The sequence below is a fragment of the Ambystoma mexicanum genome, chromosome 6p, assembly GCF_040938575.1.
Source record: "Ambystoma mexicanum isolate Mex_15411 chromosome 6p, UKY_AmexF1_1, whole genome shotgun sequence".
Taxonomy (NCBI): domain Eukaryota; kingdom Metazoa; phylum Chordata; class Amphibia; order Caudata; family Ambystomatidae; genus Ambystoma; species Ambystoma mexicanum.
The window spans coordinates 481,312,716-481,337,733 of record NC_090935.1 but is presented as its reverse complement, the minus strand read 5'-3'; the positions used below and the strand labels follow the sequence as shown (position 1 = coordinate 481,337,733).

The window sequence follows — 25,018 nt, the reverse complement described above, 5'->3', positions numbered from 1 at the left end:
ACTTGCAACAAATAATGAATGTAACATCACTCTTCCTCCGAGATCACTGTCCTGCATGTGAACCAATGTGAGCTAAGCACATAGCTCGTTCATCTCCACAAACGTGTCCTTGCCCCCGCACCCTCGCCAGTGGAAACTTACTGCTATTGTGACCCTGTGCCCCTGTAAGTTATTCCTTTCACGTGCCAGACCACTGACCACGCCAAGATGCCCATCCAACAGATCCCCAACTAACATTAGACCCCTGCTACAGTAGATTGTTGTCTACCACTAACATACCACATACCAGAGATTCTTGCGAGCACAGACCCACACTACGACCAGTGTATTATAGTGGTCAAAACCCTTAACCAAAGACCTGTATAATCCAATGTAATTGATAGTATAGATATACGTGTGACTTTTATAGATGCTTGATAAATTACTGAAAGACTATGAACAATTGTTATTTAGTGCTTGCATTTGGAAAATATATTATGTTAGCTTAGTTAGTGACCACCCTGCTTCGCAGCGACCTGACCTTCACCCAGTCGGAGCACAGATGTCCGACGTTCATCCTCCCGCCAATAAAGCAACCAACCCGGAGGGAAAGATGCCACCCACACCTAAGGTACCGCATGGACTGACCAATCCGGGACCAACGTAGTATCCTATGTTAGTTGCATCATTTGCCCTATAAAATGTACTGTAATGTTAATTTTTGCAGAGCGCTCTCAGAGGCAACAGAGATCTTTTGAATGCCATTTACTTATAAACTATTTTATTCTTTTTCACATTTAAGACGGGGAGGGCACAAACAGTTCTGTCTTGAGATGGCTTCTGTATGGTCATCTATGACACCTATATACCTATATGACCATCTATATACCAGCAGCTGAGGCTCGAGGGCACCCCACACTGCCGAGCTCATCTTTACATCACAGCCTCTCCGAGACTGCAGACTGCTGAAGTTCTGCAAGATGGCGACCACAATCGACACTGGAGTGCCTTGGAGCATTCCCATGGACATGTCCTCAAAGACTGCTTTTACTAGAACAAAAAAGGGATGGAGGTTTGTTTTCCTGAATGGGCAAGACTACCTACACAATCCCTGCAGCCCACCATGCCTGCCCTTCCCCAAAGCATCTCACTTCTAATGTAGCAGGTACCATTGTCCTAAAGCAACAGGACATGTGCAATGATGAGATCGATTTTAGGTGGGTTAACTGCAGCTGCCCATATCAGCTGTAACTACCAATATTGCATATCTCTGTCTGTATAGTCTTGTAACGCTCCGAGGCCTGTGGGCGAGTTGGCACTCTATGAAAATATTATAGAATGTTTATATCTGAATCCCAAGAAGGATCGGAGCTCTGATTGAATTTCTATGGGGAAGACCACATTGTGTATTAAACAAGAATGGAATTAAAAAATAAATTGCAGCACATTAAAAACACAAGTGATAACCGCAAAGAAACTAGTAAAACTTGGATCACAGTGAAGGCACACCCCGAAATGCTCACCCCAGAGAGAATACAACCTGCTAAGGAAGAAAGGCCCAAGTCGATCTTGTAAGGATAAAAAGTTTAATGTCATGCACAGATGAGCGCAACAGCAAAGAACTCTGCTGCTAAGAAAGTCCTGTCAAAAAGTAGTACAAGCAGAATCTTATAAAGGAAGACGTCATAAATGACGCAAAACATAGTCAAAATCCGCACAGCTGATTGGATGGACCCTATACAGGTGCTGCCTTTATCCATATGGATGGCAGTTTATTGGTCCCCGCCCAGTCCGTCCATCTTCCACCACATGGGTGCTGCGGGGCTCATCTTCTTACTTTGAAGGTGAAACATTAATTATACTCCTGCTATTCAGCTTGTTATATCACTCATACTGTGCACTTGGCAGGCCTTAAGACGGACTCGGGAGGTCCTGGGGCAAACTAACCTCACATACATTTCACTCCCTCCCTCCCTCTCTCCCTCCGCGCAATCCGACTCCAAAGTAACCACCGACGTTTTGAACTACAATTTATCCCTCCAGCACCTTGCAATACAAATCACATGATTGTCGCTTCAACAATACACCCTGTCCATCTTCTTTGAACATTTTAAGACTTGTTACTTTGGGGTTGGTGGTCAAAGGGCACCTGGTGTCAAGGAATTCAGGGCTCTTAGGGTTTAGTCAGTTATATGGGCTATAACTCATGGTCACTCGGGAATGAGCCGGGGTTATGCTTTGGCCAAAGTGAGATAACCTGCACACAAGGCAGTGGCCCCTGATCGCAGCCTTGTAGGGCACATTCCTCTTGGGCAAAGACACATTTGCAACACTTTCAAGAACAATGAATAAACTATGTGGCAGGTGAGGGTGCGAACTGTCCTCATGGGAGCTTGGGCATGATTGATGGCTTCGTGAATCTAGGACTAGTGCATGTACTGCTGCATTTACAGTGCAAACCTTTTCTACACGTAAAATAGCGATGGTGCCCTCGCCTTGTAATTACACTAGAATTGGTTATATTAGCATAGGGCCCTGCTGGAAGGAAAAGCGTCCCTTTCACTGTCCCCCCGGCTCATCACAGTGCCTCGAATGCATCTCGCCTTACTTTAAAGAGCCTTAGAGGGGGCTTGGGGGGGGTCGCAGGCCTTCCCAACAGTAAGAATGAAAGTTCAGGCTTCAGAACAAAAACAAAATGTACATTGGACGATTTGCTGAGTACTTACGTTCCACTACAGCAGGAATGGCTCTGTAATGTTGAAACTGGTAGAATGACTTTTCCAGCATGTATTCAGGGTTAATCTCCTCCACTCTTAACAAGTTTAGGACCATGTTGTAAGTAAGGTGAAAAGCACTGTTTAATGGATCAGGTGAACCCTGAAGACAAAACAAAAATGACTGTATAAGGAATTATGTCTAGATCATAGCTCATGCAGAGAAATCAAACAAGGAAATCTGAACAAGTGCGCAAGTATGTTTTCATACCAAAAAGGTCATGAAGCCCAGACTACCATACAGTAGCCTAACCATCCAGATACCATTGCTAGGCTTGAAACATTCTTCACAAATTCAATCTGTATGCAACTGCATTGAAGTGTGGCCATAACAAGGATACATTTTCACAAAGTAAAGCCATTCACTTACAATAAAAGAACATACAAAATGTTCAATAATCAAGAACTTTTCCAAAAAAAGATTTTTTAATCCATCGGTTTACTATTTGTACAAAACTGCAGGCTTTCCAAGCAATAATCCCTATTGTTTATGACCCTTCTTAACTTTTTTTTCTTTTCTTTATTTTGATTTACCTGTAAAATACAGCCTTTCAAAAATAAAAAAAGAATAAAATTATACATTAAACCATTAGATTACAATGTACAAAAATATTTGATGTACTCAATCGTAATTAAGAAAACTACATATAACATTAGATAATATAAAAAATACAATTTAGCAGCAAATCAACAATGTCCACATCAATTCATTTCATTGTGTAATACCACAGATTGGAACAGAATGTTAGACCACTTGTGTCATTTAAAAGTTCAAGTTAAAATTGTATCGCTTTGGAATTGAGATCAATAGTGTCACTTTGATCCGACAAGGCTAGTGATTCAATGAACACAACACTTGCAATGTTCAATTTGGCAGATTGACTATTAAACAAGATATTCCAAAACATGTCTTCACTCAAACGAAACTCACTCTCAAACAAATGTTTGAATATTTTACATCTTTGTTGTAATAAGGCGGGACATTCCGATAATAAGTGTTTTAGTGTCTCCATTACTGTTGGTGCAAGACAAAATCTACAATTGGCATTAGATGTTTTCTTTCTCATGAATCGCACTTGATTCGTATGACAAATATTCAATCGTAATCTCATATGTATACCTGGATTTGGCATCTGTAATTTTAATTATAATAATTTTCCATTACATGAAGTTTTTTAGCTGCGAAAGCTTGTTGTTTAAACACTTAGTTTTATGCATGCCTCTCGAGTTCTTATCCAATCAAACAATTCATGTATCATTTTTGCCCTCTTTGGGTTATTAATGAGTAACTCAAGATCAATACCAGATATATTCATTAGTTCTTTTACCCACTTTCTCCATTTCTCAATTTTGGGGTTCACTGATTCTATCATATGGCCTCTCATGTATACATTATTCCATTTTCTCTAGTAGCCATGTTATATTTACGATACAGCATCAAGATCTTCCATGTATAAATTGCATACAATGATACTAGACCGAGTTCATGTCGTATTAAGCACATTGATGTAGACATTGGAAGGCCACACATTTTTTTCCAATTACGACCCTCAAATTTCAGCCACTCATTCTCTGGAACGATCTCTCTTGTTTCAGCACCATAGGTTATTATCGGTGTGACCTTTTGCTTGTAGAATGTAATGGCTGGAAGTAATGAGAATTTGCCAAATTTGCCTTGTATTATCTTAGACTGTGCTATACCAGTGTTAACCTTGGTTTCGACTTCACAGAAATATGGTTTGTCCTGTTGGTTATTGCTAATTGTCACTCCCAAGTACTTGTATTCAGAGATGACACCTATATTCACATTATGAATTTGCCACTTTCTGGTTTTGGAGATTTTTTTTTTTTTTGGCTCAAGTATCATGATTTTGCACTTGTCTTGGTTAATTGTAAGCAAGTTTGCGTCAACATAATTGCTCAGGGTATCTAAGAGTGCTTGCAAGCCCCCTGGCGTCTTCGCTAGCAACACTAAGTCATCAGCATAGAATAGCCAGGGGACTGCATGCCCTCCCAAATGGGGAGCATCAGATGTTATTTTCAAAAAATCATATTGCACTGCAGACAAAGAAATTAAACAAGGTGCTTGCCAAGATGCATCCTTGCTTTAGCCCCCGAAATGTTTCAATTGGATCTGATAGGGTGCCATCTAAGGCTAATCTGATCTGGACTGTAGTTTTAGAGTGTAGTTCATTGATCCAGTATGTAATATAGTTCAGACACTTTGCTTCCTGGAGCTTGTTGATTAGCCTATTTCTACATACTGAGTCAAAGGCAGCCTGAAAGTCAATAAAGGCCATATATGTTGCCTGCCCTCTCTGATACTCTTGTTTCTTTAGTACTTCCAAAATATGCAGATTAATGGCTGTCCCCATTCCTGCCATAAAGCCAGTTTGGTTTGGGTCTCTAATTCCCGCACCATTCAACCATTTATTGATATCTCTCAATAATAAGCGGGCAAAAATGTTACCCGGTATATCCATGAGAGATATAGGTCTATAATTCTTGGGTTGTTGATTATCCCCTTTTTTATGAATAGGAATAGTTATGGATTTCCTCCATGAATCTGGAATGGAGTGGGTTGAAACAGTTTGACTAAAGATGGTTATTAGAATTTGTGCCCATGCAGTTGGATTTAATTTGGCATGAAGTTTGACAGACCATCTGGGCCTGGAGCACGAGATGTGGACAATTTTGCAATGAACAATAAGATGTTGTCAATATCAAATACAAGATTCTCGGTCTTACTTAGTTCACAATTATCTTGATGTCTAGTAGTGATAGTGTCAGCATATAAAGTTTTATAAAAAGGTAGACCATACTTCTTGGGGAATGGGGTTCATTTGGTTCACTATTTGAACTTTTGTCTGTGTTTGTTTTAGAAGTGACCATATTTTAGCTGAATTTTTCTCTTGTAGATATTTTAACATAACCTCTGCATCGTGTTGATACATAAGAGCTTTCCTTGCTCTTATCCAATTCTTATGTTTACATTTTAGTGTATTCAGTTGTCGTGAGCAGTCAAGAGAATTTTCTTTTATAATTTTTCTTCTATCAGCCCTCTATCGAGATTTATGAGTAGCTACCTCAAAGTCATAAGAATGCAGATTTCTAGGCTTGCTACTATAGTGATCATGTCTCTTGGTCCTGAAGATCTGCATTTCTTCGACATAAGACGGACAAGTATTAGAACCATGAACTGTGTTATTATACTGAGACCGATCTAGTGATTCACATAAAAGTTGTAAAGATGCTGGAGTCCAATGAAATCTATTTTGAGCTGAATTAGTCATTAGGTTACAAGCTAGAGATGAATCATATAATTTGTCATCAATTACCCAGTTCCATTTTATGGATTGAATGTTGTGATCACTTATTTTCTGGGATATGATTCGAAATTCAGTTATATAATAAAACAGGTCACGGTTTACAAAGGTGTAATCAATTGTTGCCGTTTGTGAACCTCTGCCACGTACTGCTAGATGGCATATCACCTTTTTTAGCTCCATTTAGCATTACAAACAGTCGTTCCGCCATATAAGATTTCCATCTTTTAGCTATCGGCGTAAGAGTTGATCCCATTTGGTTTAGGCATGTTAAATTCAAATCACCAGTTATTATTACATGATTACAAATCGGATCTAGGATTGTTAGATTTAATGTTTCATCCATAGCTTCAAAGAAATCAGATTCGGATATTGCAGAATGATTCCAGTAGATGTTTAACAACCTAATATCTTCAGTCTTAAATTTGATCCTTACCAGTTGTATAAAGCTGTTAGGAGAGAACCAATGTTCAATTTGCATATTGGGGGATGTTTTTATAGCTACCATTAAACCTGCCCTAGGTCTACCTCTGACTGGCATGATAGCAGGATTCAAGATTAACACATGAGTATCCCACACTGGAGCCTTTGCAAGCCAAATTTCCTGAAAAGCCAAAATGTCATAATTCAATAATAAGCTATCTTTAGATTTGGTAAGATGCTTGAAGCCTCTTGTATTCCAAGAGGCTAACGCTAGAGTTTTTAGATTTTGGACTAGTTAGTTGCCATTCATTCTCAGCTCTCTCTCCTCTATCATTTGTCCATTTGAACTTGAGGCATTTGATCGTGAATTACGACTTTGGCCTTTCTGGTATACATTTACTTTGGGCACAAACTGGTTTCTGGAGATAGGGGGGGGTTGTTGTTCCCACAAGGCAGGTGTAACGCTCACCTGATTCCCGTAGAGGCGCCGGTCTTGACTGGGCGTATACCGTATCTTCAAAGGTGACGTGTAACACACGGCCGGCTCTTTGGGCTGGACCTCTGTGCACTGTATGTTTGACTCGAAGGGTAAGATGTCTGCAGATAGAAAATATGGGATTAATGAACTGGGTTATTGAATGTCTCTCTTCTTCCCTTTCTCTTCTCCTGTAGAACCCCGAAGGTTAACGCTCTCACCTTAGTTAAGTGAACGCCGTGCTCTCCATCTGCCTCGGGGCAGGGTGCTGTAACCAGTTTCTTCACTGGATAAGGGGAGCAGGCCTCTTGACTTCAGAGGACTGCTGTCCGTCGTTTTCTGCACGAACGGTAAGTTTCGAGTAATTCTAATGTCTTTAAAGCCTTTGGTAATGATGTCTCTTGTTTTGCAGGGTTCCGGCGATGGTGGATGACGGGCTGAAGTGAGTTGAAGATGGAGCCCGTGTGATGAATAGAAGCGCCTGGAAGCACGTAAGTAAGCGCTTGTTGCCTGCTTCACGATGCGCTCTAACTGTCTTTTTATTTTGCAGGTACAAGTTCGGAGCGGCTGCAGGGTGCCGGAATACCCACTGGGTTAGATGTGGAAAGGAGTAATGGCACGTGAGTATTAAAGTTCCCCAATGTCTTTAAACGCACCTTGTTTTGTCTTTCAGATGCGGGATGCAGCGCCGAAGGCCTCCGGAGCGTGCGAAGAGTTGGTAAGCTTTTGTCTTTCAGATGCCGGAATGCAGTGTGAAGACCTCCGGAGCGCACGAAGAGTAGGTAAGCCTTTGTCTTTCAGAATGCAGCACGAGGCGTTGGTGACAGCCGATGGCCCAGGTAAGTGAAGAGCTGTCACTGAAGACCGTAATGCTAACCTGTTCTTTCTTGTCTTTATAAGTGTTGCTGAAGACTGGATTCAGGATGGTAAGCCTTTTTCCTTAGGCCCAGGATCAGATGCAGAAGACACGATGAGCGTTCTGCTGCAGAGGATGCAGAATAACGCAAAGCAAGATTCATCCATCGGGTGTGGTTTAAATAGCCTCCTGTAGTGCTTAGGTGTCTCCTTCCACAGCCACGCCTAGGTAAGAAAAGAGTTCCTGCTTTCCAGAAGAGTTCCAGTCTTCTGAACCTAGGGAGTGGCTCCTGCCCCACCCAACAGGAAAAGTAGTTCCAAACAGAAGAGGATCAGAGGCTCAACTGGCAGGCAAGTAAGCAGCATGGTCTGCTGCAGGTAAGTCCACCCAAGCATTATGAGCCCGGCGCTTCCAGCGCTGGGACTGGGCATATTTATGAGCCTGGTGCCACTGGCGCCAGGACTGGGTCCAAAAGGTCCCAATTGGGACTGGTTGGCACTCGGAACCTGGGTTATGAATCTGCTTCCAAGGGAGTTGGGAAAACCCTGACCTTTTGGAAGCAGAGATCATGACAGCAGGGTTTATCAGAATAAAACCCAATTCATAGAGATCATCTCGCGCTTCCCATACTGCATTTTTGACAAAGCTGGATTTCATCCATAGCTTTATCATGGACAGATCGTTTCGGTGAGGGAATTCTATCTGGTCTATATCACATGAACTTATCCCTTCAAGAACCTGAACCTCAGCAAATATATTCAACACAGATTGCCTATTCACATCAAAACTTTGACAAGGCCGAGGTCGACACTGCATTATGAGACAATTTGTATTAACATCTCTGCCAGGCGTTTGATACCCAGCTTTGGTTGTATGGTGTGTTTTAGGCTGAGGTTGATTGTGTCTTATTGTGTTATTCACAGGTGTATGAATTCCCCCACCCAAGTCATTTCCCATTGGATTCTCATTCATATTAACTTTAGCAATAATTTTTTTTAAGGATTGCTCTATTTCGGATTTCCATTCTGACATAAGTATCAGCTTATCCTGCTGCTGTTTTGTAGAGTCATTACATTCGACACTAGCCTTTTCCTGTTTCTCTTTTATAGGCTGGTTCTCAGTGTTAGTCAGGCCATTCGATGGTCTATTTGATACATCACTACTACTCGCCCCACATGATAACTCCTTAGTGGCATTGCAAATTTCCGCTTCCTTTTGTTGATCAGCCATTTGAATTAAATTATTTAGAGGTTCATATTCTGAGGGCGTATTTTGGGTCAGTCGTCCTTGGCTAGCTTTTTGGGATATCGCTTTCCGATATTTATTTGCGATAGCCGTGCGAGCTACAGCTGCCGCTGATTTAGGCAAAGTTAGTATACGGATAAATTGCTTTGTTCCTGTGATTTTAGAGTTAGCAACGGTGGGATCATTCTTAGATTTTTTTTGTAGCAGTTTTGACACTCCTATTTGGTTCTTTCTTTCTTGTGTCAAAAATGTTGTAAATCGGCATATTTTCATTTTCTGCTACCCCTGCAATAGGTTGAACATCGCCATTTTCTTTCTGTATTAGGGGTTGCTTATCGTAATTTCCAGGTTTTTTGCCTTGTCTTTCTTCTTTTTGGAGCAGGATTGCCCAACTACACACTTCTGTTTTTTCTTCCATACTACTTCTCAGAGAGCTTTCCTGCTCGCCCACATTGATTAGTTTATCAATTTTATTTTCCTGCACTAGTTCTGTTAAATTTCTTACCTTTGTATTTTTATTTTTTACCCCCAATTGTAATGCAGACAATTGATCTTGAGTACAATCTATTAAAAGTATATCATCAGCCTGTAATTTTGTATCTTCAGTTCTTGATTCCACACTTATAATTCAATGGTTGTGTCTGTTCTTATCCTTCTCACAGCAGCCACAACCAGACTCTTTTACTGAGGTTTTTTGCAGTAATTTAATTAGGATGGAGTGTTGGTCATTAATTTTCGTATCTAGTGTATCATAGAGGTGTGTAAGTGAAAAAAGAGCTGCATTCATGGTTTGCAAAGAGGTTTCAAGTCCTATAACAAAACTTCCCGGTATTGCCTGAATCTTTTCACTTGGGGCAGAGTGATTTCGCCAGGGGGTTGGTTGAACAAAGGAACAGGAGGAAACAGATGAGGCATTATTTGTTGGAGAAAACATCATAGGTGACTGGTATAGCTCCTGTCTGTCTATACTGTCATTTAAGTCCCGTTTGAAGTCAGAGGACTGATTTATATCTGGTGAGATAACTTTATTTCTATTAAGTGCGTCATCCATTCTCACCACTTCAACATTTCCATCATTAATATTACCAATAGAAACAACCTGTTCTTTTTCATCCTTAAGTCTGCAGTGATTTGTAAGTCCTGCATGCTTTCTATCGCCCTGATTTGGGGTTAACTTTTTTAGTTTTAAGTGTTAGATTTTCATTTATTGTGCATGTGTTAGGCGCTTATACAGTGATTTCTGTTTCAAAGCGTCCACAGGGCAGCAGGGAGGGAACATGGGATTGAAAAACAACGAATACTGTGGAAGATAAAGACATGCTGACTATGCCTTGTGATTAGTCAGAACGTGCAAGTGCAGCAAGAAGAGGGGAAGAGGGAGTCCGGGTAAGTGCTGGAATGTCTATGCTCGAGGGTGAGCAGCAGATGAAGTGCATAGTCAAATAAGTGCTACGCGGCCTGGGGCCGCATTGGGTAGAAAATGCAAGCCTACACCAATGAGGCCGGTGGGTGCCAAGGCAAGTGCTGAGAGGTTGACAGAGCCTGGGGCGATTGGGCATGGGAGGCCAGGTCCCCGAGAGATACATAAGGGCCCAGGGCCACCAATTACAGCGATAGTGAGATTAGCAGAGGAGAGACGAAGGGTATGAGGAGGCGAAGCAGCAAGTCTTGAGGATCTTCCAGAATTTGAGGCAGTCCTGCTCAAGACGGAAAGATGGCGCAGCTGTTCCATAAGAGGGAGCCAGCTGAAGAAAGTTATCGGCCTCTGGCCCCCTGTTTAGCTAAACACTTTACACACAGAGTTCGGGCCAGAGGGCCTCTGAGGTCTAGAGGGAGAGTATTTAGTAAGAGAAAGTCCCAGGTCCCTGTCAGCCTTGTGGATGATGCAGAGGGATTTGAATTTAAACCTGTTCGCAACCGCGAGCCATAGAGGAGTTTTTAGGGGAGAAGAGATGGGGTCCATGGGTTTGAGGCAAAGGAGAAGTCATGCTGTCGTATTCTGGATTAGCTGAGGGGTCGTAAAGTGGAAGAAGGTAGATTCAGGAGAAGGCTATTGCAGTAGTCCTGCCTTGAGAGAACCAGGGCTCGTGTAAAACAGCTTCTGGGGGAAGGGAGAATTCCTTTGAGCAGATACAGTTGAAAGTGGAACTTCTTATAGAATAAAGATTATGTTCAGGTTCAACATTTCAACAGTTCAACACTTGCAATTTAAATTATTTTGATGAAGGGTGCCAGTTTAAATAAGTCAGACGCAGAGTTGTGGTCTGAGCAGATAGCAGTGGATCAGAGAAGCATTCAGAGAGTCTACGGCACCGTTCCTCTCCGTCTATCCATATAGACGGCAACCAGCCGCGGAGCGGCCGCAGAGTCAGGCGCAGTCTCTTGTGGTCTTTGGGCTCTGCGGGGCTCTGCGTGCGTGCAGGATTCAAACTGGGGATACTGCTGGCGCGATTCTCAGTGACCGGAGAAGTGCTTGGCCTGATTCAAGGGGAACGGCCTGGAGAGGACCGCTGACCGGACCAGGCTGCAGTTTACTCAATGCGGTACCATTTAATTGGAGTTCCAATGGGCAATCATCTCCTTCCAAGCAGCCTCTCCGTTGACCAGCAAGTTGCCTTTTACTTTGGTAAGCCCTGCATGCTGAACGCTCCAAGAGGAAAGTGGAGACATTCAAAACAGCGACTAAGAGTGCTAGCCCTCCCCTCCACCATTTTGGTGATTTCTATTTTATTGACATTTCTACTACTATCGCAGCCGCGAGGGCTCCGGAAGAAGGTGCTTCTGGTAGACAGAAACCAGTCAGTTGCATTACTCCATATTGCTGGATGACAGCACAAGAAGGGAAATTGGGGAAACTATAGGGAACTATTTTAACGAAAAAGCACCCGCAGATACATAGATAAGTGTACCCTGGGACACCATGAAGGTGGTGGTCAGAGGTTCCCTCATCAATGCCTGGGCAGAGCAGAGGCGGGTTTCAAATATTGCTGCAGCTAAAATCGAGGAGGGGATTAAGTTCTGGGAGGCAGAGCTAAAATCTAGCTCTAGGGAAACCAAAAGGGCCCTAAAGAAAGCCAAAATTGCACTTGAGATGCACTGGGCTGACCGCGATGCCAAGTCACTGGCCTTCACTAAACAATTTTACTATAGCAAAGGAAATAAAGCAAACAGGGTCCTCGCATACAAACTTTAAAAAGTCCATAGCAGGAATAATATCCCAAGGCTTATAGGAGCTGACGGCAAAGCCAGATTCACCGAGACAGATAAAATGGAGGAACTGGTGAACCACCACAGAACAATAATGTCGGGGCATCACTCACGGACCTGCCCAGATATCGTAGTCCCATCCATCCCCAAAATAAATCTCTGCTAGCACCGCTAGAATCCCCCATCACACCGGAAGAAATAACTGAAGCCATCAAATCCTTAAAGAGCACGGCCCTGTGCCCAGACGGCTTTACGGCGACAGTTTACAAAATCTACGTGAGCACATTGGTCTTATTCAACTCCTTCCTATCCACAGGCTCCATCATGAATTCTATGACAGAATCGCTCAGAGTTCTTATCCATACGCGGGGGAAAGACCCCGAACTGCCCTCTTCCAATCAACCAATAACCCTAATGAAAAACGACGGGAAAATATATTCAAAGGTACTGGCGGGTAGGCAGAGAGCGATACTCTGATTGATACTCTAATTGAGAGCGCCCGTAAGAGGGAATGGCCGTAATATCTTTAGATGCACACAAGGCCTTCGACCGGGTGGACTGGGGCTACATCCGAAAGCTGCTGGAGCATTTTGGGTTTGGTCCAAACTTCACCAAATGGGTCATGGCCAACTATCAGACCCCACCACGCAGCTTCGTGTCAATGGCAACAAATCTGAAAGAATAAAGGTAAATAGGGGTACACGGCAGGGGTGCCCCCTCTCGCCCCTGATCTTTGCTCTCTATGGAGCCCTTTGCAGCCAGAATATGGCAGAACCCTAGGATAAAGGGGTTGAGGGTGGGGGACCATGAATATAAAATTGCCCTATACGCAGACGACGTCATGGTAACTATAACCGACCTAGGTGGCTCCCTTAGCTCCTTTTGGAAGGAAATCGAGGAATTTGGGGTGGTCTCCAGGTTCAGGATTAACCTAGATAAATCGGCAGCCCTCCCAATTAACCTTTCTAAGCAACAAAAGGCAGACCTCGGCCCGCTGTTGCCAATTCCCTGGTCCAAAAAAGCGATTGAATACCTTGGGGTGCATCTCCCTGGGGACCCCTATTTAAGCAATTTCCCACAGCTATTCTGGGACTCCGGAACGACCTAAAGAACTGGGAGAAGGAACAAGTTACTTACCTGTAACTGTTGTTTTCCAGCATGGGTCTGGCATGGATTCACATGCTCATGAATATTCCCCGTCGTCAGGCTGGGAATCCTCGGTAAAGAAAAAACCAGTATCAGTTTCGTTTCTGATCTGTCTTTCGTAGTAGTAACCAATCACTGGTGTCTGCGTCATACGGACCACAGCCAATGACTGCCCTCTACCTAAGCACCGCCTCTGGCAGCCATCTTCAGATTTGGAAGCACGTGAAGTGGCAGTATGACCAAGTGAAGAGCCGCAGAGGGGTAGGCGGGAGGGTTCGCATGTGAATCCATGCCAGACCCATGCTGGAGAACAACAGTTACAGGTAAGTAACTTGTTCCTTCTCCAGCATGGGGTCTGGCATGGATTCAATGCTCATGAATAAAGAATACATAGCAGTACACACATGCACAACCACGGGAGGTGGCAAAGGCTCAACATTAAGCAATTCTTAGCTCCTCACCAGGCTCACCTCAGGCGAACAGGTTGCACAGCACTGCTTAGCCGACCCTGGACTCCTCCCTGGAATCCCGATCGACGCAGTAGAACTTCGTGAAGGTGTGCGTCGACCTCCACGTAGCAGCCCTGCATATGTCCAGCAGGGGCACACCAGAAAGGAACGCCGTGGTAGCTGCGATCGCTCTGGTGGAATGGGCTCTCGGACGGCCAGGCAGCGGTCGGTTTGCCAACCGATGACAGTACATGATACAGCCGGAGAGCCATCTGGAAATGGAAGCCTTCGAGAGAGCCTTCCCCTGATTGACAGGTCCAAAGTTCACAAAGAGTTGTGACGTCTTCCGAAAACACTTCGTGCGGTCCACGTAGAACTTCAGCGCTCTAGCCACATCCAGCGAGTGCAAAGTTCTCTCAGCCGGCGACGAAGGCGACGGGAAGAATACAGGCAACACCAAGGGTTCGTTGAGGTGGAAGTCCGACGGTACCTTGGGCATGAAGGAGGGGTGCGTCCTGAGCACTACCCTCGTGTCGTGAAAAGTCAAGTACGGGGCCTTGCAGGAAAGGGCCTGGATCTCTCCCACCCGTCGTGCGGAGGTGATGGCCACAAGAAACGCTGTTTTCCACGACAGAAACTTCAACGGGGCCGAGTGCAGAGGCTCAAACGGAGGTCCCATGAGCTTGGTCAGCACCACGTTGAGCTCCCACGCCGGGGCCGGAGCCTTCACTGGCGGGAACGATCTGAACAGTCCCTTCATGAACTCTTTCACCAGACGATGAGACCACAAGGACGTCCGCCCCGTGGTTCTGGTGTATCGGGAGATCGCAGCAAGATGAATCTTGATGGACGCGTGTGCCAGTCCAGCTTTGGCCAGCATCAGCAGGTACGGCAGTACTTGGGGAGCCGTAATCCGTAGAGGGTTAATCTTCTGTGCGTGGCACCAGACAGAGAACCTCTTCCATTTGTGTCCGTAGCATTTAAGAGTCGAGGACGCCCTGGCCTTTGCAAGAACCTCTCTGCAGTGGGCCGGTATGTCGTATCCTCCAAACTCTAGCGCTGCAGGAGCCAGGCCTGCAAGTTCAGCGATTTCGGGTCATGGTGGAGGATGGCGCCTCCTTCCCTGGAGAGCAGATCCGCGTCCACCGGCAGCTTGATTGGCGGGGACGCTGACAAGTCCAGAAGGTCCGGGAACCATACCTGCCTCGGCCACGCAGGTGCGACGAGGATCATCCTGCACCGTGACCTCTTGAGCTGGTTGACGAGCCGGATTAGCAGTGGCAAAGGAGGGAACGCGTAGAGGAACAGGCCCTCCCAGGGGAACGAGAAAGCATCGCCCATGCTCCTCGCCTGGGGAAACCTGCTGGCGAACCTCCGGCACTTGGAGTTCGTCGCCGTCGCCAACAGGTCGATCTGGGGTGTGCCCCACCGTCGGAAGAGGCGATCCACCAGATCCTGCCGTAGTTCCCACTCGTGGCACGAGCGCAGCTCCCTGCTGAGTGAGTCGGCGATGGTGTTTTTTATCCCTGCCAGATGAAACGGCACCAGAAACATCCCTTGGGCGACTGCCCAATGCCACAGGTCCTGCGCCTCCTTGGACAGTGCTGGGGACCTGGTTCCGCCCTGTTTCCTGATGTAAAACATGGTGGTGGTGTTGTCGGTGAAGATCCTCACCACCTTGCCCTTGAGGGACGGAAGGAAGGACCTGAGGGCCCAAAACACTGCACGGAGCTCCAGGACGTTGATATGTAAGGATTTCTCCGTCGGGAGCCAAAGGGCTCTTGCGTGCAGATTTTCGGTGTGCGCTCCCCACCCTTCCAGGGAGGCATCCGTGGTCACGGTCTCCTGGTGGGCTGGGGTCTGGAAGTCCATGCCCGCCGTCAGATGCGCGCGGGTGCCCCACCACCGGATCGCTCGTCGGAAACTCTCGTCGAGTGTGATCCTTTCCTCGAAGCTGCCCGTCGTTTGGATCCAGCGCGCGTCCAGGAACTCCTGCAACGGGCGCATCCGGAGCCTGCACATGGGAATGAGGTAGATGCAGGAAGACATCATTCCGAGGAGGGACTTGATGGACCTCACCTTGGCCGCGTCGGCCACCAACATCCGCTGCACCTTGCCCAGGATGGTCCTGGTCCTCTCCTCCGACGGGGAGGCCAGAAGGGACACTGTGTTGAGCCTCGCTCCCAGAAACAGAGCGTCTTGCGCGGGTACCAGGTGAGATTTGGCGTAGTTCACCTGAGGAATTTTCGGTGCCCCTTCAGGATGGGAATATGGAAGTAGGCATCCTCCAAATCCAACGACGACAGGAAGTCTCCTTCCTCCAGCTGACCCAGGACGTGCTGGAGGGTGACCATCCGGAACTTTTGCACCTTGATAGACGTCGCAGGTCCAGGATGGGGCGCCATCCCCCCGTCGTCTTCTTCATGAGGAAGTATCTCGAGTAAACTCCGGAGCCCCGAAGCCTCTTTGGGACGAGTTCGATGGCGCCCTTCCTGAGCATCGCCTTTACCTCCAGGAGAAGTTGAGGGACGTGAAGTTCTTTCCTGGCCACGGGGGGGACGCGCGGACACTTTCTTTGAAACTCGAGCGCGTGGCCCCGGGCCAAGGCGTCCAGCACCCAACGGTCGGTGGAGATGGACTCCCACACACTGACAAAGCTCGCCAGCCGGCCTCCCACCGGGGTGCTTCGGTGGGGGCCCGACCCCACGGCTGGTTCAATCCTGCTTCGACGAGGCTTTGCCGCCTTGTCCTTGGCGACGACGGCGGGGTCCGCCAGACTTGCCTCGTCCTCTGTAGGCCTCCTGAGACGACGAGCGGGCCGCTTGACGGTAGGAGGAGAAACCGCCGCCGGAACCTTTGGAGGCACCCTTGCCTCCGCTGCTCCGAAAGGGCGTCCGTCGTTGTTGCAGAACTCCAAGGGCCCGGGCCGTCTCGGTGTCCGCTTTAATGGCCTGAAGGGAATCGTCCACTGTTTTCCCAAACAGGTTGTTCCCATCGAAGGGCATGTCCAGGACTCTGGTCTGAACGTCTTGACGGAAGTCCGTAGCCTTGAGCCATCCACGCCGCCTAAGGCAAACGCTGTTGCCCAACTGGCGGAACCCAGTGTCGGCGATGTCCGTCGCAACGGTAATGGCGTGGTCTGAAGCCACCACCTTCCTGCAGGATCTCCAGGGCCTCTGCTCTCTTGTCGTCCGGCAAGAAGTCCAGCAGGGGAGCCAGTTTGTACCAGAGCTCCCTGTCGTATCGGGCCACGATAGCCAAGGCGTTGGCAGCTTTAATCGTCGTCGCTGCAGACGAGATGACTCTGCGTCCCATAGCGTCCAATTTCTTTCCCTCGCCGTCCGGTGGGGAAGTCGATGTGGAGGCCGCACCCCCCCCCCCGCTTTTTTCCTGGCCGCCGCGGAGACGACGGAGTCCGGGGTAGGCTGCGCCCGGAAGCACAGGGGGGCCGTGTCCGGGACCCGGTACTTTTTCTCGTACCGGTCTCTTCTAGCTGGCGTCGTGGAAGGGTTCTTGAGGAGGGTGAGGCCCTCATCCCAAATGTCGTCCAATAGAGGCACTGCGAGGACCATCTTCCTCTTGGCCTCGCGCCGCTGATAAAGGAAACCTTCCTTCTCCTCAGGGCAGAGTTGGAAAAGCTCGGATGCCCTGGCGATCATGGAGTGAAACGATCCAATCTCGTCGGGCGGAGAAGCCCTGGTGGGAGGCGACGACGGTACATCCTCGTCGTATACCTAGTCGTCCGTACCCGTCGCTGCCGTGTCAGTCCCCGTATCATCCCCTCGAGTGGACGGGGAGGAGGGCTGGAAGGGGCGCGACGGCTGAAAAGGAGGAGGGTGGATCCTTCTTTTCTTGGTATGGGGAACCCCAGAAGGTCCCGGTTCTGGGTCCCCCGACGGGAGAGGTTCCGTCGGCAACGGTAGTCTCGTCCTTATCTCTGAGCATAAGGACTGTATAGCCAACAAAATGGCCGCCGAGCTGTCTCTCGGCGCTGGCAGAGGGGAATCCGACGGGCGATCAGGGGCCCCGTCGGTACCCTCGACGATGTCGTCACCTGCGTCGGGATCCATCCCGACGGGCCGGTCTTCTTCCACGCCGAGGCCGTGGCTCAAGACTTCGACCAGCTCCTCCTCCGAGGTTGAGGCCGAATCTACGACGACGCCCTGCCCCCCCTTTTTCTTCCCCACGGGGGATTTCACAGGGGTCCTATCGATGGGCACAAAAGAGGACTCCCTCTGAGGTGGCAGGGAGACTCTGAGCCCCGAGGTCGCCACCACTGGCGTAGCCTCCACAGGCTGAGCCAGGGCCGCCGCGACAGACTCGATAGAGGGCTTGGCCGGATGGATTAAGGCCTTCACCACCTTAGGTGCGCTCACCGCCTTATCCTTGAGGGGGGGGGGGACAGTGCCTCGCTCCCCCTCCGCCTTCGAGCTCGACCGGGGCCTCTCTAGGAGCCTCGCCGGGTGCTCGGCCTTCCTCTGACCCGACCCAGAGCGTTGGCTCGTGGTTGATGGTGCCGGGGAGGGTGCGCCCAGCCTGGCGCCCGTAGAGCCCAACCGTTCGGCGCTCCCGGTGCCAGCGGACTCGCGGTGCTTGGCCTTATGTTGGACCCCCGTCGCCGGGGCGTCCTCAAAGGTCTTAGAAGACCGCTCGGATTTCTTCCTCTTCTTCTCGCCGGACGGGCTCTTCCCTTCCAGCAAGTTGGCGAGACGTTGATGGCGGTCCTTCATGGTCCGCTCCGACATGTTGCCGCAAAACGCACAGTCCTTCTCCACGTGCGTCTTGTCCTCATGTAGGCAGTAAAGACAAAAAGAGTGTTCGTCCTCCTTGAAGACGTTCTGCAGCTGGCATCCAGGGCAGACCCTGAACAGCTTTCCGGGCGTCGAGCTTCCCTTCTCCTGGGCCATGACCGGGCCTGAGAACCTTCTGGAGTCCTCCAAAAGCGTAGCTCGACGAAATCTTCACCCTTGAGGGGCGCAGACGAATCCGACACGGTTCCCGTTGATCGGATGGAGAGTCGGTGGAGCTTGAGGCTCTTTTGACCGAAAAAATGAAGTTTTTGAGAAAAAACGTGAAAAAATAGCACTAACGCTCGAGAGCAATAGCACGAGGATCCCAACACATGAACGTGCGGTAAAAATCTGAAGATGGCTGCCAGAGGCGGTGCTTAGGTAGAGGGCAGTCATTGGCTGTGGTCAGTATGACGCAGAGACCAGTGATTGGTTATTACTACGAAAGACAGATCAGAAACGAAACTGATACTGGTTTTTTCTTTACCGAGGATTCCCAGCCTGACGACGGGGAATATTCATGAGCATGTGAATCCATGCCAGACCCCATGCTGGAGAAAGTCAATTTCACTTTACTGCTCTGGGAAGCAGTTTATCCCAGAGAAGGTATTTAAACCTTTGGGAAATCTGAAAGACTTCCCTGTGCCACTGCACTGGAGGTGCTGTGTGAAAATGCAAAAGATGATGCCTATGGAGTTTGTCAGAGACTGCGTATTTCTAAAATGTATACCACAAAAGTGTTAGCGAACAAGTTACTTACTTGTAACTGTTCTCCAGCATGGGTCTGGCATGGATTTGCATGCTCATGAATATTCCAGTCAGGCTGGGAACCCTTGGTAAGGGAGTAGTTTCTTACCTGTAACTCCATTTATCCAGCGTTGGTATCTTTCATGTATTCACATGCTTAGAATATTCCCCGTCAGGCCGGGAACCCTCGGTATCTTTAAAAGCGTTTTCCATTGGAAAACTCGACACTTGTGTCCTACCGACGTCCTTTTGGGATGCTTACGCATGAACCAATGGGACGTAAGGTATTAATAGCCCCGCCCCCGTGGCTCCATTCAGATTTTAATCTCCAAAGTAGAGGTAATATCTGGTTTGCATTCAGGGGAGGCCGGCAGGCGCATGTGAATCCATGAAAGATAACAACGCTGGAGAAATGGAGTTGCAGGTACGAAACTACTCCCTTCTCCAGCACTGGATCTTCATGGCTTCACATGCTTAGAATAGATTACATAGCAGTATCCTTATACATGGAGGCGTGTAATGCAAACCAATACAATAGGAAGGCAAACATACAACCAGCAAGAAAAGCAACAACCATGGTACATTTGAAACAGGTACCCCACTCTGGGGGCTTACCTTACTGAAACAAGCGTCGCAGGACTACGCGTCCCATCTGCACATCTGGTCCATGCTGTTGCTCCAGGCAATAATGCTGAGTAAATGTATGCGGCACTGACCAGGAGGCCGTCTGACAGATGTCCACTAGCGGAATCCCAGACCATAATGCCGCTGACGATGCAGTGGCTCGCCTTAGAGTGACAGAAAGCAATGGCTGACGAAACCCAGCGGGATAGCCCTTGTTTGGAGATTGGTCTTGCCTTTACTGAGGGTCCATAAGCCACAAAAAGTTGTCTCTTACGCCTGAATTCTTGAGTACGATTCAGATAAAACTTCAATGCTCTTTTAACGTCCAATGTATGGAGGGCCTTCTCTGCCAACGAGGAAGCCGCAGCGAAGAATGCTGGTAACACAATTGAGTATTTATGGAACGTAGTTGGTACTTTCGGAATAAAATGAGGGTTAGTCGCCAACACCACCTTGTCCTTGAAGAAACTTAAGTATGGGGGGGAGAGGGATCACCAGAGCTTGCAGCTCTGGCATTCTTCTTGCTGATTTAATGGCCACCAAAAAGGCCATTTTCCACGACAAAAATTTCAGGGGCGACAACATAGGCTCGAACAGAGCCTTCATTAGTCCTGATAGCACGAGATTGAGACTCCAACCAGAAGGGAACTTCTTGGCCGAAGGAAAAGTCCAAAATAAACTCAGTCGAGTGCCTCTTTCGAGTAAACCTAGAAATGGCCACCAGGTGAACTTTTATGTAAGAGAAAAACAAACCTTTTCTCGCCAAGTGCAGTAAATAAGGCAGAATTTGCACCGATTAAATGTTTAAAGGGTCCACCCCCGGCTGATCCTTACTCCACATAGAACCTTTTCCACTTGCATGCGTACGAGACATTCGTGGACAGAGCCCTCGCCGCCACTAAAATGCAGCGACAATCTCTAGAAATGTTCAGCAAACCAAACTCTGAGATGTCAGGAGCCAAGCCATCAGGTTGAGGGAGCCCGGGTCGTGATGCCAAACTGCTTTGTCTTGAAACAAAAGGTCCGTCATCACTTTAAAGCTCACTGGTTCTGCCACAGATAGATGGAGCAGGTCCGAAAACCACAGCTGCCTGGCCCAGTGAGGGGCAATCGGAATCACATGGCATGGATATTTCTGAATCCACTGGAGGGTCCGTCGAATGAGTGGAATGGCTGTGGCCATCTACTGGCGAACTGCTTGCACTTTTTGTTCTCCCGGATTAAGAAGAGATCCAGCGAAGAACGACTCCATTTCATGAAGATGCTCAACACTTGCTGATCATTCAGCTGACTCGTGGAGTTGGTTCATCTCTCTGCTGAGCGTCTGCCTGTACATTCATCACCCATGGTAGGTGAAACGTCACGATGTTGCCTTGTTTGAGGGCCCAACGCCATAGTTCCTGAGCCTCGCTCGAGTGTTCTGGAAGGAGTGCCCCCTTGTTTTGGGAGGTAGAACATCGTGGTCGTATTGTCCGTTAATACTCTCACAACCAATCCTCTTATGCGCATCAAGAACGATTTCAGAGCCCAACGAACCACTCTTAGTTCCAGTACATTGATGTGAAGGCGCGATTCTCCTGGGGACCACCGACCTTGAACTTGTAAGGACCCCAGATGAGCTCCCCATCCTGTGAGAGGAATCCGTCACAATTGTGGATTGAAATTCCGGCTCTAGCAGAGGCATTCCTCGTGTCAGATTGTCTGAGAGATGCCACCACCGAAGTGCTTCTAGTAGATTGCTGTTAATCATCACTTTGTCGGACTACAATCTGCAACTTTGAGACCACCGGTACGCCAGAAATTCTTGTATTGGCCTCATGACGAGACAACAGTCTTTCACTAACGGGATATATGACACCCAGGCTCCTAGCAGCGATATGTAGCTTCTGAATGACACTCTGGTTCCAGCTCTCCACTCCTCCGCTTTCTGCTTGAGTTTGTGAAGCCTCTCTATAGAAGGTTTCACCAGTCCCGAATGAGTCTGGAATTCCGCGCCCAAAAACACCAACCTCCTGGAGGGAGACAAAGGATTTCTTGAAGTTGACTGCGAAGCCCAACCCTTGTAGCAGCTGCATGGTAACGTCGAGGCTTGCCTGCGTTACTGCCGGCAACAAACCCTGTATTAGCCAGTCGTCCAGATAAGGGTAGACAAGGTGATGACCTTCTCGTTGTAGCCATGCCGCCACCAGAGCCAAACATTTCATAAACGTTGTGGGAGACTATTTTAGACCGAATGGGAGCACTTTGAATTGGTAATGACTGACCCACCACGAATCTCAGGAATTTTCTCTGACGCCGACGCATGGGTATGTGGAAATATGCATCCTGTAAGTCAGACGCCAGAAAATCCCCTGGTTGTATCGACCGGATAACCTCCTGAAGTGTAAGCATCTTGAACTTCAGGCGTTGCAGAGTCTTGGAGAGCTCGAAGGTCCAGAATGGGTCACCACTTCCCGTTTTTTTTTTAACCACAAAGTAACGCGAGTAGAGCCCCAGGCCTCTCTTGGCCACCGGAACCAATTTTATAGCCCCTTTTTGAAGCATAAGCACAACCTCCTGCTGTAAGATGTGATGATGGGGTTGCGCCGAATACAGGGGAGGAATGGGAGATGGCGTGACCTTGAATTGTAAAGAATGGTATAGTCTCACTGTGTCCAACACCCAACGGTCCGATGTAATCCTTTCCCATTCGTGGACGCAATGGGCCACTCTGCCTCCCAGGACGTCTTGAAGATTGTCCTTGCTGAGATTTCGATTGCTTACTCTTGGTAGACAAAGGCTGTCCTCTCCTTCTAGAAGTCTGAAAATCCTGGCTTCTCCGTGTCGCCTGGACAGCTCGCCTGTATCCCTGGGAGGAGTATACCGATCTATTGAAATTCCGGTCTCTGGAGGTGGCAAATCGAGAATTTCCGAAGCTCTGCGGAAGGTGCGAAAAGGTCAAAACGCACTTCCACTTTGTAATACCCCCAGTGATCTTGCCGTATCTGAATCCTCCTTCATGCCCTTGAGGGCTTAGTCTATCTTTTCCCCAAATAACTGCTCCACTTCACAGGGCATGTCTAGCACTTTATAATGGACATTTCCGGCCTAAAGTCTGTACACTTTAACCAGGCCCGTCTCCTTAGTACCACCCCATTATTTATCTGCTTGAACTCTGACTCCGCCAAATTTACAGCGATGTAGATACTGTGATTTGATGCCTCCTCACCTTCACGCACTAGTAGCATGGCTGTCTTTCGGTGGTCTTCGGGCAGGTGTTCCAAGATAGGGGCCAGGCGATGCCACATTTCACGGTTGTAGGGTGCCATAATAGCTAACTAGTTAGCCGCTTAGACTTGCTTTCCAAAGGCATCCTGCCTTCTAGCTTCACTGTCCAGAGGTGTTGTGCATTTGTGTTGTGATCTAGCTTTTCTGCTAGCCGCCGCTGACACCACTGATTCAGGAGAGGGCTGTGTGGTCAAATACTTGGGTGTAGAGTCCGGGGCCTTACATTTTTTCTCTAACCTGCCCTTGACTGCAGGCTCCGAAAAAATGGATGGCGCATGGTACTTAAGCCTTCCTGCCAAACGTGGTCCAGAATAGGAACCGAGAAAATTGACTTCCTTCTCTTCCTACCCCATAATGTCAAATAAGAAGCATTCCTTCCATTCTTCCTCAGGGGTCAGACCAAACTCAATACAGGCTTTCGCCATCATCGCATGAAAGGCCCCCGATGTCATCTGGAGGTGACTGTTGGGCCAACTCCTAGGCGTTTCCATTTCTCCATCAGATTCCCACGTAGGGTCTCTTGACGGCGACGATGAAATGTCCGAGATGAGTCTCTGGGACCTTTATCCGACTCAGAGTCCTGTAGTTCACCCTCTTCCGGGTGTGAATGGGCGGGGGAGGGGGGTTTCTTCGCTGACGTGAGACCGGCAAATCAGCCGTTGAACGTGGAGCGGGGCCTACTGCGTCGACGACTGGTGTCACCGGAGGCATACCCATGGGAGGCAGCCTTGCATCCAACTGGCTTAAGAGGGACTGCAGCGTAGATAAAACTTGTAAAGACATCGACAACGGATTTAGCAGAGAAGACGTAGGTTGAACATTTTGAATCCCCGACGTTGTCGACGGGCCCAGGCCCTGTAAGCCGAGATCTGTTGGATGCATCACAGGTTCCCGCTCCTCCACCATCGAGAGAGCAGACTCCTTGCGTCATACACCGCAGGTTACCAAGCCTCTGGAGGATCCACCATAGACTATGAAAACCTGGGAGTTTCTACTTCTCCCTTGTCGATCGCCTCCACTGGGGTCGACGACACCACTGCAGGGATTGACACTGCGGATGGTAATGAAGCCGTCGATGACGGGATTCCCGTTGACGGCTCTGGCAGTTGTGGCGCAGACTTTTTAGGCGATCCCGCCTTTTTCAAGTCTCTAGGCCGTGTTTTGAAGATTCTCTACTCGAGGAAGACCTACGATGGTCTCCTGAGGAGGAGCGCCTTAAAGGGTCTTTCCCATCCTTTTTTGAAGTAGATTAAGATTTTTCTGGTTTACGGGCCTGGTCCAAATGACCATGTTTTGACGATGGAGCGCCTTTCGCTAGATATTTCCCCGAAGAAGAGCAACTCTTGTCCGTAGGCCTTGGCTTTTCCGATACCGACCGGCGTGGAACTACAGGGGACTTAGGTCTGTTCGATGCCAGGCTGTGCACCAATCCTACCTCAGATGGAGGGTAGGCCCCTTCGTTCAGCCACGATATCAGACGCCGATTACGGTCCCTCAATGTTTTTTGCGAGAACCCTTAGCAGATATCACAGGTGTCCGCAGAGTGATGAGGGTAGAGACAATAAAGGCAGTCCATGTGCCCGTCCCCTTCTGTTAGGCAGAAACCTGTGCAGTTCCCTTAGGGACCACTGCAAAAGATTTAAGACTACAGGTGTTTGGCAGTAAACCCACTTGGTAGCAGTCTGTACCACACAGATTCACTTGGTAGCT

General features: G+C 48.1%; 1 protein-coding gene across 2 annotated transcripts in view; it reads right to left on the bottom strand.

Annotated features, from left to right (window-relative positions):
* Positions 1–25,018, bottom strand: part of MTREX (Mtr4 exosome RNA helicase) — a 1,095,475-nt gene that overhangs the window by 509,065 nt on the left and 561,392 nt on the right. For both annotated transcript variants that reach the window (XM_069627280.1, XM_069627281.1), the window contains exon 16: positions 2,706–2,856. In XM_069627280.1, coding sequence (XP_069483381.1) covers positions 2,706–2,856 — 151 coding nt within the window. The remainder of the gene's footprint in view (positions 1–2,705; positions 2,857–25,018) is intronic.